The sequence below is a fragment of the Sceloporus occidentalis genome, unplaced genomic scaffold (assembly GCF_023333645.1).
Source record: "Sceloporus occidentalis isolate IW3139 unplaced genomic scaffold, rSceOcc1.0.p SCAF_7, whole genome shotgun sequence".
Classification (NCBI taxonomy): domain Eukaryota; kingdom Metazoa; phylum Chordata; class Lepidosauria; order Squamata; family Phrynosomatidae; genus Sceloporus; species Sceloporus occidentalis.
The window spans coordinates 67941536-67958689 of NW_028316987.1; the positions used below are offsets into that span (position 1 = coordinate 67941536).

General features: G+C 41.1%; 1 protein-coding gene across 1 annotated transcript in view; it reads right to left on the reverse strand.

Annotated features, from left to right (window-relative positions):
* Nucleotides 1–17154, reverse strand: part of LOC149309884 (putative acyl-CoA dehydrogenase 6) — a 68841-nt gene that overhangs the window by 40638 nt on the left and 11049 nt on the right. The window contains exon 2 of the mRNA XM_089534017.1: nt 14606–14726. Within this exon, the coding sequence (XP_089390143.1) occupies nt 14606–14726 (121 nt within the window). The remainder of the gene's footprint in view (nt 1–14605; nt 14727–17154) is intronic.

Below are 17154 nucleotides of genomic sequence, written 5' to 3' on the forward strand. Positions count from 1 at the left end.
TGAATGAGACACGTCCCTGTTTCAGTTATTCCAGTCATTGTATATATCATTTGTTGTTTCCCTCTTTCCTTGACAGTATTAGGAAGCACTCAAGATGGCTAGAATGCATACATCCCACACACAAAATAAACATGAAGGACAAAAAGTGAAATCATAGGAAATAATCAAAGAGCTCAAAGCACATTGGAGATAATCTAATCTAGCTTTCCTGAAACCAGCACCCTCCCAAGGTTTGGGACAACCATCAGACTCCCATCAGATCCTTCCAGTACTAGCAGTGGTTAAGGATAAGAGAGGTTGGACTGATCTAGACCAACCGCACTTGTCAGTGCAGGTTTTACAGTGTAAGAGACAGTTACAGTATTCCTGAAAAATAGCTGTCCAGGCTTCGATTAAATACCTTCAGCCAAGGAGATCTCCCACTTGTCAAGTCAACTTGTTCTACAACCAAGAAGGCAAGCACATATATAAATGTAAGTTTGCTGAATAAGGATCACTAAATTCAACAGACTTTACTTCTAAGGAGACACTCAGAGGCTTGTACAGTTATCACCCTAACAGACAAGGAAGCAGCACCACACACAAATAAAACTGTGGAAATGGAGTAGAAAGACAGATGAAGAAATTTTATATATGTATCGTCAGTATTTTTAATGGATCTTTTACAAATTAGTTAACCAGAGTCACCCTTGGCTAGTACTTGAATGGGAGAAACCAACAAATAACAGGTTCTGTAGGCTTTAGTACAAAGGAAGGAACTGGCAAAATCATCTCTGTATTCCTTCCCTAAGCAAACTCTATGACATTCTTGGAGATGTCTGTTCACAGACACACGGACGGACACACACATGCACGCACACATTCCCTCCCTTCCTTTTTCACATCTAGATTTTTCTAGTTCATCCACTGTTTCCTTCGCCATAAGGTCAGAGGTATGAGTGCTGACGGGGGAAACTATTTTTTTAAAAGGACCCAAAATGGCAGTGGCTATGTTAAAAGTAGACTGTATACTTAAATGGTGATAAGGAAAAAGTGTAAATTGTTTAAAACAAAATTTTATGGCAAGTTTGACAAGTTAATAACAATGCAAAATTTAGAAAGAACCATTTGTAATACACAACAAGCTAACTTTGAGCTGTTTGTCATATGCAAATGCCAAATCTACTTAAAAAGCTGCCAATCATACCTCAAAGTCCACAATAGGCAGCACAAAATGTACCCCCGTGAATACATAAAATGGTAAAAACTTGATGTGCAACCTTTTACTAACTATACTTCAGGGATAGGCAAAGCACCAAGCACAGGCCACATGAGGCTCAGTAGCTCCTTCTGTACCTCCTCCCAAGGATTTCATTTTAAAGAAAAAAAAATCCAGCCATGGTTGGTTGCCAAAATATGGTAAACATGCTACAATCAATATGGAAAAGAACAAAATGCACTAGAATTAAAGGGACATTCCTATCACAGATAGGACATTACCATTAGGTAGTGTAAGGCATCCATCTGAGGCACCAGATTTTAGTGACCTTAAAAGGCACCCAATTACTAGTCATTTACGTTAGTTATTGTTGGGATGCATGGAGGCACTTGTGGAATTTTCTGCCTCACATGACAAAATAACTTCCTTGGCTCTGGTTATCATATAATGTGAATGGGTGAGTGGGTTGGTTGGTGATGTCAGTTGCCATTCTGCTTCAAAGCAAAAGTTTTGAGCTGATCCTATGAAGATGCATAGTTATATATACTATAAAAAACAACCATCTAAAATGAATATGAAAAAAGGAGAATTCCAGGGAAAATAACAAAAAATATGCCTGCTAAAATAATATCGGTTTTCAATACCCTTTAAAAATGGACAAACAATGGGATTTTATTTCACAATCTGGGTTTGCAATGGGAAAAGGCTCTTTCCTTATGCCCAACAAGCAAACCTCTCTCCAGGAGAGGTAAGAGGTGGACAACAGGAAGAAGGGCTTTCAAGGATATGAGCATAACATTATTCTCCCATCGCACAATGATATTTTTTCGAAGGAAAGGAGGGACAGAGAAATCTCCTCCATATAGTCTAGTTAGAGGCACCAAAATCATTAGATGCCTGCACCAATACATCTGAAATCCAAAAACAGAAGGATAATCTAGTCCTATATTTCAGTTATGAGATGTATTTCTGGGAGGTCTTTACAAAATATATCTTAACTGCCTCTGTAAGCCATGGCTTATTACAGTGATGGCAAACCTTTAAGAGACAGAGTGCTCAAACTCAGTGGCGTTCCTGCGGGTGTCACCTGGTGCCGGGGGGACTTCTCCGGTGTGTGTGGGATTTCAGGGGGTGGGACTTCCAGGGGAAAAACCCAAGGCACACTCTCTCAGCCTCAGGCTAGCAAAAGCAAACCCCCCTGTGTTGAAACTTACCAAGAAAATCCATGATAGTTTCACCTTAGGGTTGCCATAAGTCAGAAACTACAAGAAGGCACCACACACGCTCTCTCAGCCTCAGAGGATGGTAATGGAAATCCCCCTCTGACAAAGCTTGCCCCATGACAGTTTCATCTTATGGTCTCCAGGAACAACTTGAAGGCACACATACACATCCCTGTTAGCTGGGGCCTGCTGGGCTGCCTCCATCCCACCTCTTCCATATTCTCATCAGCCACTAGTCAGAGGGAGCTGTCAATCACCTGGGAAGGGGGACCAGGGGATTGATGGCTCCCTCCAACCTATGGCTGATGAGAATGTGGAAGAGGCTGGACGGAGGCAGCCCAGCAGGCCTCAAGTTAACGTTTTGTGTTCCGGCAAGGCTTCTCTGGCCTTCTGAGCCCTTGGCAGGGAGGCAGGTCAGTCCCTGTACTCACAGAGAGCCTCCATGTGCTGCCTGTGGCACGCATGCTGTACATTCGCCAAAAGAAGTTTGCCATTTTTATTCCATTCCTCTTCCTTTGCTGCCTCTTTTGTTTTCGGTTTTAGACTGTAAGCTCCTTGGGACAGAGACCTGTCCGTTCTTCTTCTGATACTTCTGTTTAAGCAATAGAAAATGAGCTTATGCCAATCATGTCACACACTGAAATCCGGAGTATTGTAACAGCAATGCTGGAATTTGTCTACAGCACAACGAATTATAACATCTTTTTCACAGATTGTACAACAAGCTGCAGAATGCACAATTGTTTGTCTAACAGTGCCCATTCTTCATGAAACTGTACAGCTCCTTTATGACTTAGATTCATATAGGGATGATCCAGAGGAAATTAGTCATACTTCATCAGTTCCATTGGAAGTGCTTGGAAAACAACAGTTACGTACACTCTCGCTTTCCAGCTTCAGAAACCAAACTGGATACTGAGCAGCCAAAATCAGTTATTTCCTGTCATCCAGGCTATGAGGAGACACACGTCACAAACGCTATTTTGCACAGCAAACAGTAATAGAGTCATTTTTTGCTGTTGACTGTGTCATGAATTTGTGTAGTTATGACTGCTAACTCATTATCTTGGGTGGGTGGCCGGCCAAGGAGCCTTGAAGTAGGCTCAGGTTCAGGCTGGGAAGTCAGGATTGGGGCTCCAAAGACAGTAAATGCATTCTGTCAACAATCTGTTAAGTACGCACAGGATATGTTCCTATGAAGTGGTAATTATGCACGGGCTCTGGCCTGCCAAAGTGGCAACTATGCATTGGATCTAGCTATGAGTTGGCACTGGCTTAGTTCTAAGGTATAATAATAATAATAATAATAATAATAATTATTATTATTATTATTATTACCCCGCCTTTCCATAGAGATGATCAAGGCGGCTTACAAGGGTTAAAAACATTACAATACAAGATAAAACAATTACAATATAAAGGTTAAAAACATTGCTACAAGGAATGGGAACAGGAATCAGTAAAATACACATGTCAAGGGCAAAAAAGGGAAAAATCAATTTATGATAGTCCGGGGTCAAAAGGAGAAAGACAAGGGGCAGAGAAAAGAACAATTAACTAAGGTGGGAAGGCCAACCGAAATAATGTGTTTTAAAATTTTTCTTAAAAGAATCTAATGAAGCGGCGGAGCGGAGCTCTACAGGGAGCTTATTCCAAAGAGAAGGGGCAACGATGGCAAAAGCCCTCTGTGAGGTCTTCACAAAATGTGACCTAGGGACCTCCAACAAATTTGTCCCGGATGTTCTAAGAGTGCGGGGCGGATTATATGGGGAGAGGCGGTCCTCCAAGTACCCTGGGCCCAAGCCATTTAGGGCTTTATAGGTCAAAACCAACACCTTGTATTGAGCTCGGAAGCGAATAGGCAGCCAGTGAAGATCTTTTGAAATGGGTGTTATATGGTCCGACATGGAGCTACCAGCGACCAGTCTAGCTGCCATATGTTGCACCATTTGCAGCTTCCGGGTTTGGTACAAGGGTTGCCCCATGTAGAGCGCATTGCAGAAATCCAGTCGAGAGGTTACCAAAGCATGTACAGCAGTTTCAAGGTCCCTACAGTCCAGGTAGGGACGCAACTGGCATATCAGCCGAAGCTGATAACAAGCACTCCTGACCGTCGCATCCACCTGAGATGTCAGCTGGAGCGACGAGTCAAGGAGTACACCCAAGCTGCGCACCGAGTCCTTCAAGGGGAGTGTGACCCCGTTCAGGACCGGGTGACAGATCTGAACAGGGCAACCAGCCTCAGGGATTTTGAGTTAGCAAAAGTTCAGTCTCAAGGTCTTGACAAGGAGGCATGACCTGGCTTAGGTGTGGCTATCTGAGATATGATACAGATCTCCACCCATCCTCTTTTGGCAATGGCAAGGAGGATACATGTCCTGCCTGCATCCTGCTGTTGCCCAAGATTACCACGTCTACTGCCTACGATCACCCTCTCTTCCCTGCTTCCCCAACACTCACACTTGTTAAGTTCAGCAGGATACCAAAGTTCAGAAAATCAAGTTCAGTAATAAAAACTCAGAAAGTTTTATTAAGAAACTACAGATCCAGTCCCAGTGACTTTCATTGTCAGAACTGACCAGCAACCATTTCCATTGGACTAATAAAACTATATACATTTTCAAAATCATGTCAGGAATATTTTTCATTCATTCCCAATTAATAAACACCTTTGCCCCTTTCATTCCCACACAACCCCTTAACATTCTTGTTGCTATTCCATTCACACAGTGAAACAGCCTTGAACATTCCTTTCTGTTGTTATCTCACCACCTAAAGATGAGATAACCACTGCTCTAAAATGCTACACTACTACATAATCAATTACTTCAAGCTTTAAACATATCATGGTAGGTAAGATGCCTAAGCAACGCCTGACAACACTCTGCATAGGGTGTCAAATAGCTGGTGAAATAATTCTCTTCCCCTTCCAGTTAAGTCCTCTATGTTACATAAAGAAAGATCCAAAGTGTCATAATTCATAGGGAAAGGAGAAAAACCACTTGGGTAATTATCAGTGCAGAGGTCAAGAAGCTGAGGAATCATTCAATAGCTGGAAAAACCAAGAAAGGCAAAAGAATAAGCAAAGGCGTAGTCAGAGTCCAGTTCCAAGGTCTTGAAAATAGGGCAGAGTTTCTGAGCTGACTTGAGTGTCTTTTCCACAAAGCAGGTGATAGACATTGCTTCTAGAGACTGATGGGTATTTGCTGCTTGCCTTGTCTATGCAGGCTGATTGTTCAGTAAAAATGACTAAGGCAGCACCTCCTAAACTGCAAGTCTAACAAACCACTCCCCAAATAGCAGCCTCTGCTGTTGTCCCAGAGAGAAGCATGAGACAAAAAAAGTTTTTCCGGGGACTTTTTTGTGCACCATTTTTAATCAAACCAATCTTAATCCAGCTCAGCGTGCCCCTTATTGGCTTCATCTTCACATGTACTTTCTGCTACGCCCATGCTCTCCTCTTGTCTTGGCTCTAGACTCTTTTGCATTTCCTGAGCCAACTAGCAATTCTACATATACCTTTCACCCATTCTGATTAGAAAACCAGGCTAAATACAGGTAAAAGGTGCTTCTAAAGTCATACCATTTGTTACATGACTACAAAAGTATGTGAAAATGATTCAACAACCCTGACATTCAAAGATGTCTCAGAAAGGACCTTGAACTTCTAGGTGCCTTTTGATGTTACAATAAGCCAGAGTTAATACAATGAATTTCATCTTTCCACAGGGAATTGAATGATTAGCATCCATTGCTGTACAACTGATTTTGCAGTAGCTATTATTGTTGTGTCATTTCTGACTTATGGGGGTTTCTTAGCAAGACTTGTTCAGAGGAGGTTTGCTTTTGCCCTCCTCTGAAGCTGAGAGCATGTGACTTGCCCAAGTCACCCAGTGGGTTTCTATGGCTGAATAAAGATTTGAACCTAGTTCTCCAGAGTCATAGTCCAACACTTCAACCACTACACCATACTGGCTCTACTGCAGTAGCTATATACAGGTTATATTAATTATATTGTCTTGCCCTAACAGCAACAGAAGAATAAAAAGCGTGTAAGACATAAAGTCTTGAAAGTTCTTCAGTCTAAATGGACCTGTGTGTTTGTTTATGATTGTTTGTTCTGTATTTCTGGTCAGCCAAATATGTGTTCAGAAAATATAAGGGGTGCTGCCATTTCAGTCATAATAGGCAGGAGGAGGTACAGCAGTGAAGGTAGAAGCAGCTGATGGAATAGGAGGAAAAGGGAGAGACATCTCTTCAGTGCTCCTCCTCCTGATTCACCACACAACCAACAATAAAACCCCATCAGACCACAAAGTACTGCTGCTTAATTCTAGAGCTCTGACTGGGAAGAGCTCTATGATCTAGGACTTGATCCTGGACAAGCAAGTTGACCTTGTATGTTTAACTGAAACTTGGTTAACTGAAGAAGGGGAGGTGTCAATCTGATTCAGTTGTGCCCACCAGGTTTCTAGGTGCAGCTGCAGGTAAGCTCTGATGGGTGGGATACGTTGGGCAAAGATCCTTATGATATACAGTGGGATATAAATATTTAAATAAATAGCTAAAACATTTAAGTAAAAAATGAGACCAAATCAAGTTAAGAACCAGTGTGGTGTAGTGGTTTGACCATTGGACTAGGACTCTGGAGACAAGGGTTCAAATCCAGGCTCAACCATGGAAACCCATTGGGTAGGTCACACTTCCTCAGCCTCACAGGATGGCAATGGCAAACCCCTTCTGAAGAAACCTGCCAGGCAAACCCTATGATTTAAGTCAGAAAACAACCTGAAGGCACACAATAACAACAAATCAAGCACAAGACAAAAAAAGGCCTCTTCAGTTTACAAGCGAAACTTACAAGAGGATTGAAACCTTCTACAGAGCTGCACTGTGGGATAGTCTGAACTGTTTGAACTTACAACAGACTGAAAAAAAAGTTCCTACAATTAAGCTGCTGGTTTTACCACTTGTTTAAGGAAGTATGGATGATTAATGGAAAATAAATTACTGTTAATGATCTTTGAACCAAATCATATTAAGACTAACTAATGTTTGTGGCACAAAGGACATCTTCATTTATTAAAAGTTTAATTTGTACCTCCTGTGAAAGTCATTTTTTCTGTTCCTGAACGCTGGCCTTCACTCAGATTAATTATCATCAAGGTCACAGTTTTGACCATTAACATGATCTATGTTCAATATGTAGAACAGTCAAAAAAACTGCATCGTTGGCCTTTGCATACGGATTTTCCAGACTAACATGGCTATGCCTTTGCATTTAATGTACAGGAATTTTCTCCACTGGCAACTCTATCCAGGCTTCAACCCCCAGACTCGCTGACAATTAGCTATGTTGGCTGGGATATGTGAGAACTGAAGTCCAAAACATCTGGAGGTCCAAAGATTGAGAACTATTGCTACATGTGACTGCACTGTTTCTCGCTCACTGCTCCTGACAGTTTCCAACTTCATCTCTGATCTTCACTAGAACTGAGCTGGAAAAAAACCATAAAACCTGTCAAATCTTCATCATGTAGAAGATGCATACAAATGTCCCTTATTTCATTCTCTGCACAGCACTGTTTATGGAGGGAAACAGATGTAGGGAAACAGATGTGGGGACAAGCAGGGTCAGGCATTTTCATTATAGGCTTTTCTGTAATTATCCAGATATGCTGATGTATCCTCTTTGTTTCCAAAGACAGCAATTAGCAATAATTTCTAGAGGCCCCCTGAATAGCAGAGGGCGGTTTGCTGCAAAGATTCAGATCAGAAAAAAATATGGCTGGACATTCTGACTTTTCCATTACTTCCTTTGAAACATTGCTTGATGATAAAGTACATCTTGCTAGAGCAGTACAGTATTCAGAACAGCCTGAATTCAGCTCAGCTATTATTATTTCTGAAGGTACTGGAATAATACATTACTGGTATTTCTGTTTTCCACAGGGATCTGCCATGGAAAGACACTCAAGAGTTGTTTTATGATTTCTGCATAACATCTCTTTTTGGGTCACTAGAGAGGTCACCACAGAGATCTTTAATATTCACTCTCCTTAGAATTCAGCCCTCAGACTCAGTGTTGGCTTTCCCTTCTCCTCTGGAAAGCTGTATCGGTCATCCAATTTAAGGCTGCTGCCACACTAGGAAAAACCATTCAACAGCTCCACAAGAGTAAGTATATAGTACCAGAAAAATGAACTAAATTGGTTAAGGAGCATCAGAACTTCCTTAATTAATCTGGATCGTGTTCTGTTAGGATAGACCTGCTTTTCCCTAACTGATTCATCATGTAAAAGGTTTCAAATGAACTCAAAATTGGTAGAGAAGCAGTCTCATATAATCCAAATATACACATGGTGAACAACTGGAGAGAATCTCTAGCTCTCATGTGTTTTTATTATTATTATTATTATTATTATTATTATTATTATTATTATTATTATTTGTATCCCGCCTCTCCCTGTATTGGATTGCGACGGGTAACAACAAACATAAGAACAATAAAAAATATAACACAGCAAAGCACAAGTAAGAATATAGCAAAGCATATAAAATCCAATTCCCTATCTCCCTCCCACCTTAAAATAGCATTAAAAACAATAATTCCAAACTGGAGAATGAACATTCCAAGGAGGTCAATTTGGGAATGCCTGCCGGAAGAGATCCGTTTTTATTGCCTTCTTAAAGGCCTCCAAAGATGTTATATGGTGGATCTCTTCCTGCAGTTCATTCCAGACTTTTGGAGCGGCAACAGAAAACGTCCTCTGGGAGGTCAATACCACTCTGGTTTTCTTGGATTGCAAGAGATTCTTCCCAGAGGTCCTGAGAGTGTGGGAAGGATTGTATGGGAGAAGGTGTTCCCTCAGGTAAGCTGGACCCAAGCCATGTAGGGCTTTATAGGTAATGACCAACACCTTATACTGTGCCTGGAAGCTAATAGGCAGCCAGTGTAAGATAGGTGTAATAGATTTAAATTTCAAACTCCCTGTAACCAATCTGGCTGCCATATTTTGGACCAGTTGCAACTTCCGAACGAGGCATGAGGGTTGCCCATCTAGAGCACATTGCAGAAATCGAGACAAGAAGTTACCAGTGAATGTACAACCGTTTCTAGGTTTTCCTGTTCCAGGAAGGGTCATAGCTGGCATATCAGCCGAATCTGATAACAGGTACTCCTGGCCGTCGCATCCACCTGAGATGACAGCTAAAGTGACGAGTCCAGGAGTACCCCCAAACTACAAACACAGTCCTTTAGGGGAAGTGTGACCCCATCCAGAATTGGAGAGCTTATCACCATTCCCGGATTAGGATTACCTATAGCGAGTACCTCCGTTTTATTTGGATTCAGTTTAAGTCTATTTTCCCTCATCCAATCCATTACTGACCACATGGTTAAATCTCAATCACAGAGAAGATATACAAAACCTACACACCTATTCATTATTAAATGCAGGGAGACAAATACTAGAACACACACATTGGATGAGACTTCACATTCATTCAGAAAACCGCTCATGAGCCTGAATCCAGTCACCTTCATTTTTACCCTTCGTTCATCCATCATATAGCAATCACTTTCAAAATGGAGAGCTTTTCTAGGAGTGACATGTCAATATCATCTTTCATTACTTCATTTGTACTACCATCCACAACAAAAAAGTTAGCTTCTCTAGACACTGATGGATCTATCTGCTGTAGATCAAAGTAGGAACATCTCCACATGGGACATAATTCAGACACCAAGCACCTCAGGCTCTCTTTCTAGAAAGCAATGAGCTAAGGATTTTGCTGCTTCCTGTCCTGTAGAACTACATATGGCTCATTTGCCAATTCAATCAAATAACACATTTTAGAATTTCCAGAGACCAAAGAAGGAGGGTAAGTTTGGAATACCCTACTAGCAGCCACTTCACTCCATGATCCAATGCATGTGGTTGGATGAATGCTGGCATATTTCAGAATAAGGATTTCTTATTGTTTTGTGCCATCAAGGTGCCTGACTTTTGGCAATCCTATCATAGGGTTTTCATAGGGAGTTATTCAGCAGTTTGTCATTGCCTTCCTCTGGGTTTCTATGGCTGAGCAGTGATTCAAACCCTTGTCTCCCACAGTCCTAGGACAACATTCAAACCATTACACTATGCTGGTTCTTAGAATAAGGACAGAAAATGTCAAGAGATGAAAGGGGCAGACAGTGCACACACTACAAATGCTATTTCTTCTTTGAAAGAAATGAAAAGTATTTCATAGGCCTCTCACTCTCTCTCTTCAGTTGTAAACCACACTGAGTTTAATGCCACTTGACTCTCGAATAAGTGGGTACAGTATTGTCTTCATGTACTTCACATCATCTAGACCAGAGATCCATAATTTATGATCTTGGGTCTGCGAGCGGCCTTTAAGACAGCCCTGCGTAGCTCACACAGAAGGTAGGAACCCACTTACTTTTCTCTGTAACCCAGCTAAACAGCTGTCATTTATGAGTCTTTCACAGCCCTACCTGGGCACTTCTGCATACTAAACACTTACTCTACCATGAACTACAGTTCTTCCCAAAGCACAACATTGTGCTAGCAGTTGTGAGAAGCACAGGCCATCCACTATGAGGCATAGGCAGTCAGAATTATAAGCCAAGTTGTTTCAGATTCTCTTTCAAAGCTGCTTCAAAATAACCCTGTGGTCCTTTGTTTTGATGCTATTGAAGTATGTGTTGAGTTATAATTTCAATACTTTTCGCTATAGCTGGATGGGATGGAGTTTTAATTTACTTGTGAAAATAGACTCTCATTTACAGTTTCTGAATATCTATCCTAAAACTTTAAGAGATGAACATTTGTTTCTTAAGAGTCTCTAGAGAATTCTTCCAATTCTTTTGCATTTGTATATTTAGATTGGTGTAGCTATCATTACCCAGTGGGAGTTCTTTTACTATATTAGATCAGACCATACCTCTGTCTAACCTAGACTTCTGCCAATAACATTTCCCTAATTAAAAACCTGTGTTGCTTCATAGCAACCTGGCACTAACAGATTTCTGAGAAGAGTTTTTTCCTAGTGTATTGCTTACTCTGGAGATAGCACAGAAGTGATATAATTTGTCTTGATTATACTGGTCAAAGACCGAATAAATTTTATTACTATTACTATTTGTCTTGAAATTTATTATCCATTTCCTGTTCAAGAATTTGTATCATTCATTTAAAATATTTAGGGGACAATAATAATGAATAGCTAGATACTAAAAGCCCATCGGTAAACATATTCTGACTTTACAAAGCAATCCTATGAAATGCTCAGTGTTTACACGTAAAGATGGTTGCTTTGTCCAGTGAATGCTGAGATTGTGGGGGTCCTTGTTCACCATAAAAAATGCAATGTAGCTCTTGTGTCCTGTTAGTGAGAGATGCTGTTGCCACCCATGGAATAATGGAGAGTTTTTAAGCAAGGGCATTTTTCCTATACTAGAAGGAGCATTCTGAGGTCATGGGTGCTTAAGTAATCCATGCTCCAGGAGATGCAGATTATTCAGAAATATTACTAGGTATGGGCTCTCCCTCAGGTGAGCCATTCCTTCTAGCTCTGCTCTGAGCAGAGCCAAGGCTTCCTTTCCAAACAAACATACCAGGTTCAATCCCCGCATCTCCTTGTAGGAAAGGGAGAGGTTCCAGACAGAAATTATGTACAGTTGATGCCAGTCACTGTACATGGACCAATAGTGTGAAATCGTTTAAGGCAATTTCATATTGTACTGGTGGTGAATGCTCTGGAATCCTCAGGCAAAGTATCTGAAAAATATCTGAGAACCTAAATAGTAGTCCTGCCCAACGTTAAAAGTTACTGATTTATACAAAGCTCCATTTTGCTAAAGATCACACATAATTTAAATCTCTATAGTTGTACTCAGAAGAGACTATGGCATAAATTGAATTGTCAGTCCCAACTGCAGTAGAGCCACTGGTTCAAAAAAGTGCTGAGTTGCCAATTTCTGATTGATTCTCTGGACATACTCACTTAGAGCCTCTTACATTATTTCTGAAGGGTACATAGCAGCTAAAAACGAAAAACTTTGAGACTACGTACAGTAATTTACAACATTGCAGCTCCTGGTCTCAATTTCCTTTTCTGAATTCTTTTTACAAGAATGGTGCTTAATGCCTACTAGGCTATAGAGGACTAAAGGAGACAAAATAATTTTCTTTATTTTACTAATGTTAATTATTTCTTCTGCATTGGGGGAAGTCAACTTCTCATAAACTGGCAAAAGCAACGAGGTTCTTTATAGTTCAGGAACATGTAGCTCCATTTGTAACAAAAGATAAAACTTAAAACACTAAATTCAATTTGTCATTACTTTAATATTTCAGACTTGAGACTTCTATGCCAAGCCAACTTCTTTTGTTGTTATTATTTGTCATCAAATCCACTTTGACTTTTGGTGCCACACCAGCAAACCCAACTCACCCACCTGGTTTCACTTTCAGCCAAATGTACACTCTCCCTCCCCCCCAACCTAAAAGCATTTTTTAAAGTAATGATGTATGTGAAAGCAGTGGTTTTGATTCATTTTGAGTGTTTGGGGGTAAAACATAGAATAAATAATTCACTGAATATTTAATATTATTTAATTATTCAATAAATAATTGAATGGAGGTCTTCAGTGGTTCAGGCAATTACTTGCAGCCCAGAGACCACACATTATCTGGCTTACAATGTGATCTAGCAACCTGGGAAGATTCCCATGCAACCCTGGCAGAATATTTTACTGATAAAACATCATCAGCCATCCTGGTGGGGCTGCAATGAGTGTGATCCCCAAATTACGTATTCATTAAGTAACGGAAAGAATTCCCCCAACCTGTTGCAGTTCCCATCATTTCCTATCCAACATGGTCTTGCTGGCATACGTGAACCTACATTGCAGAAATTTAATGGTCATGTGGAAGGATACTACTGACTAATACTGAGTGCTTTAATTCTCTTGCTAGACAAAAGCAGTATCTCAGTGGCACTCAGTGCTTTAGTGGGGAAGTGGTCAAGAGCCTAAAAACAATCAAATGAGCTAAACTGGCAATTCTAAAAGAGCTAACATGAAATATGGTATCGCTTTAAATCTTATGTCCCTACCACACTGCAGAAGAAACAATAAGCCCTTCTTTTAGGCTTCTTTTACACTATATAAGCTTTCATCTTGTTTCAAATTACAATCCTGACTGGGACCAAAATTTAGAAAGGTTACATTTTAAAGCTTTATCAAGTCGTAGGGCTAAGTATTCAAGCTCTCCTCTCCCCATGTCATGACCCCGATTCCCCCATCAAATAGTAGTAGTAGTAATAATAATAATGATACAACCTAACAAATGTAGGTTGTACAAATCTCCCCCCCCCCAAAATGGAAAGGGAACCTATGGCGCATTACAGACCGCCCAGAAGGGGTGGTCTGCCGCTGCCTTCATTTGCAGCGCAGAGGAGCCCCAGCGTCCAAACCGTGAGGCTCCTCCGCGCTGCAAATAAGAAGCACCAAAATGGCGCTTCTCTTTGCGGGCAGATATGACACCGCAAGGCACCAATGGCGCACTCGCAGCGTCATATGTGCTACGCGATGTGCGGACGCAACGCATCCGCTATGTAAAGATGGCGGCTCCCGTGTGGAACGGGCACCGCCATTTTGTACGGACTCGGTTCGTATTAGGGTTAGGGGTGTCCGGAAGTAACGGGCCTATGTCTCTTACCTTGCACATGTGAAATTAAACAACCAAGTCAGGTAACCCTTACTTAAGTAAGCAAAACAACTATGACGCTTCTAGAGACCACTTGAGGACTTTTTCCAGAATGCATCCATGGATGATCTTTTCTCTCATGAGCCTCCACTTATCCTATGATTTACATTTTGGGACCCAAACTTAGAGATAGATGCTTTTACAGTTGTCCCTCCCAATTTGCGGGGGATCTGTTAAGGTCCCCCTTCAAATTGGAAACCTGCAAATATTCAAGCCCCCATTGAAAATAATGGTGGCACACTCGCTGAAGTATGGTGGTATTTGAGTCTGTCATACTACACTCCAGCCTTGAATTACAATGTCCCAATTAAGTCCTATTTAGAAACAGCTATTGCTAAATTTCTGGCCTTAAATGTACATATCAAATCAAATATAAGAATTAAGACACTCTCTTTCCTTACCAGTTGGCTTGTTAACTCCAAGAAATCCTGCTTTTCCCAGAGATTTAAAAACTTGGTGTGCTGGAAACTGTCCCTCTTCTTCCCAATTGTCCACAAATGGGTTGATTTCTTTGTCAATAATCTGGGGAGGAGAGGGAAAAGGTTTGAAAGAGAGTTACATTGTAAAACTACAGTTCTGTGTAAGCAAATCTGGTATGGGGCTATTAATTTAAACTGTAGAGGTATAATGTGGCTCTCCAGATGCTGTTTAACTGAACTGCCAGCATTCCTCACCACTGCCTATGCTGGCTAGGGCTGCTGGGAACTGCAATACGACATGCTGAAAGATGGTAGGCTGTTTATTTCTTTGAAAGGCCAGCAATTTTCAGCCTATATTAAAAAGAAAAGGCCTTCTTCGGGATCTTTTAAAACTTTATGGTCCAGGTCTTTGAGAAGTGTTGTTGCAACTCTAGTTATTTCTGTTGTATGCCCTTGAAGAAGACCCTTTTTAATACAGGCAGAAACATATCAGGCTTTTTAAAGGAACAAACAGTTGACCATCTTTCAGTAGTGGAGCTTGTCTCCTTTTTGTTTTCTGCTTACAGACACGTCTTGCAATACTCTCTCTACTTGAAAATTGCAGTTCAACAGCAACTGGAGGGCTGCATGATGCCCAGCCTTGTAGTTGCAGTAGGAATTAAGCTGGTTCACCTCAGTTAACTTCAGTGGACCTAATTGGCAAGTGGCACATTTTAGATTAGACTTCTCATTATAAACTGAAATAGAGCATGTTGCAATGCCTCTGAAGTTTTCAGTCTCAGGAGGTTTCCTTTTGCTTTGCTTTGTATTCAAGTTAAGATGCTGCAGAGATTTGAGAAATGGTTCACACACACAGGTGCAACCCTACAATTCACACCCCCTTGGGCGGTTACCCAGCTTCCAGCTCCACCTCACCTAGCCAGTTAGCAAGAACACTTTCATATTCTTAATCAAGGCACAGAGCAACACTTTCATCAAGATAGCTCTATATGAGAACACCCCTTGTTCTCCAACTGAAATAAATTTTAAATAAACAGGTCTCTTTCATGTGAACCTTCCCAAAAGGGACCCTCTGATCAGTGCACAATCCAAGGGACAGACCCCCCCCCCCAAACAATAGCCTCTGCAAGAGAAACTACAAAGGTTGCTTTTTACTGAGCACTGTCTCCTGCTAAACTAGAATTTGATTTAGACAGACAATAAACTACCATGAGCTTCATAGAAACTACAAATTCAGCAGCTAGTAAGCTTTTCCAACAAGCAAACTAGAAACCTGTGGTTTAAATCAAGACTTGAGGCAGGCAGATCAGGAGATTACAATCCTTTTGTAACAAATGTAACATGAATATAATGCAACATGAACGCCTGTCCTGTGCTCCTCTGTTTCTGTCTCTATCACTAAGGGCTTGTTTGATATCTAAAGGTGTCTTGCTCATTCACATAGTTTTCCCCACTCTGTGATCCCATTCACACAGGAAAGGGGCGAGCCTAGGGCAGGTTTAGGGGCCCTAATTATTGATTTTGATATGACCCATGGATAAGTCAAGGGTAAAACTTAGGGTTATGTAACAAAGGATGTAAAGGATAAAGCTAAGGAAACTATGATGAAGAACTTACAAAATTCAGCAGGCCTAAATGTTTGTGCTCACCCTAAAGGCTGGATGGATGAGGAAGAAATGACCACGGCCATTTTCACACCCGGAACATTCAAAAAGGCCAGAAGCAGTGCCACAGCAAAGATAGTAAAGAGAATTAGTGCTTATTTTAAGCTTTCCTGGGATGGACTAAGCTCTTGCCTTTTGCCATTCTACTCAGAGAAGGGGACATTTTCTTTTTTTGATAAGAATTAAAATACAGTACTTTCACTGACCAGTGGATAAGTTGACCCAGGTTTTAGGGGTCAATTTTTTGACTAAAATTTTTAGATTTATACAGGAGTGTGGACTATAATTTTAAGAACCAAATACCAAGTAAAATAGCAATCTAACCTGCCTACTGGGAGTCTCACTTCCCCTGAGAGGGAGTGCTACAGTCAGGGTAATACATCAGAGAAACCCCTATCGTGTACCCACCTGCCCAGCCCAGGACATGTAACAGAGCCTCTGCTAAGGGCCTTAGCTTTCAAGCAAGCTCATAGGGGTAGAGGTAGTGTTTCAGATATCCTGGGCCCAGCTATTTAGGGCTTTGTAGATCAAAACCAGTACATTGAACTGAGCTTGGAAGTATCTTATGTCGAGCTTGAATTGTTCCTTTCATGGACTACAACTCCCAGAATCCTCCAGCCAACCCATCCACTACAAGCCTGGGAGTTGTCATCCAAAGTAACTTTTCCAAGCTCTTGTTCTTTGTCCTACCTCATCAGTCCACATTATTTTTCACCAGTTAATGGGCTGAATTCAGGGTTAGTCATGTGTAATTGGCTGAAGTGGACATCTCCATACGTTCCTTTCATGGTAATCCCCCCACCCACACTCAAAACGCTACATAGAGGGCTAAAGGCTGAATAGAGCAAACTGTGGTACAAGAGATCC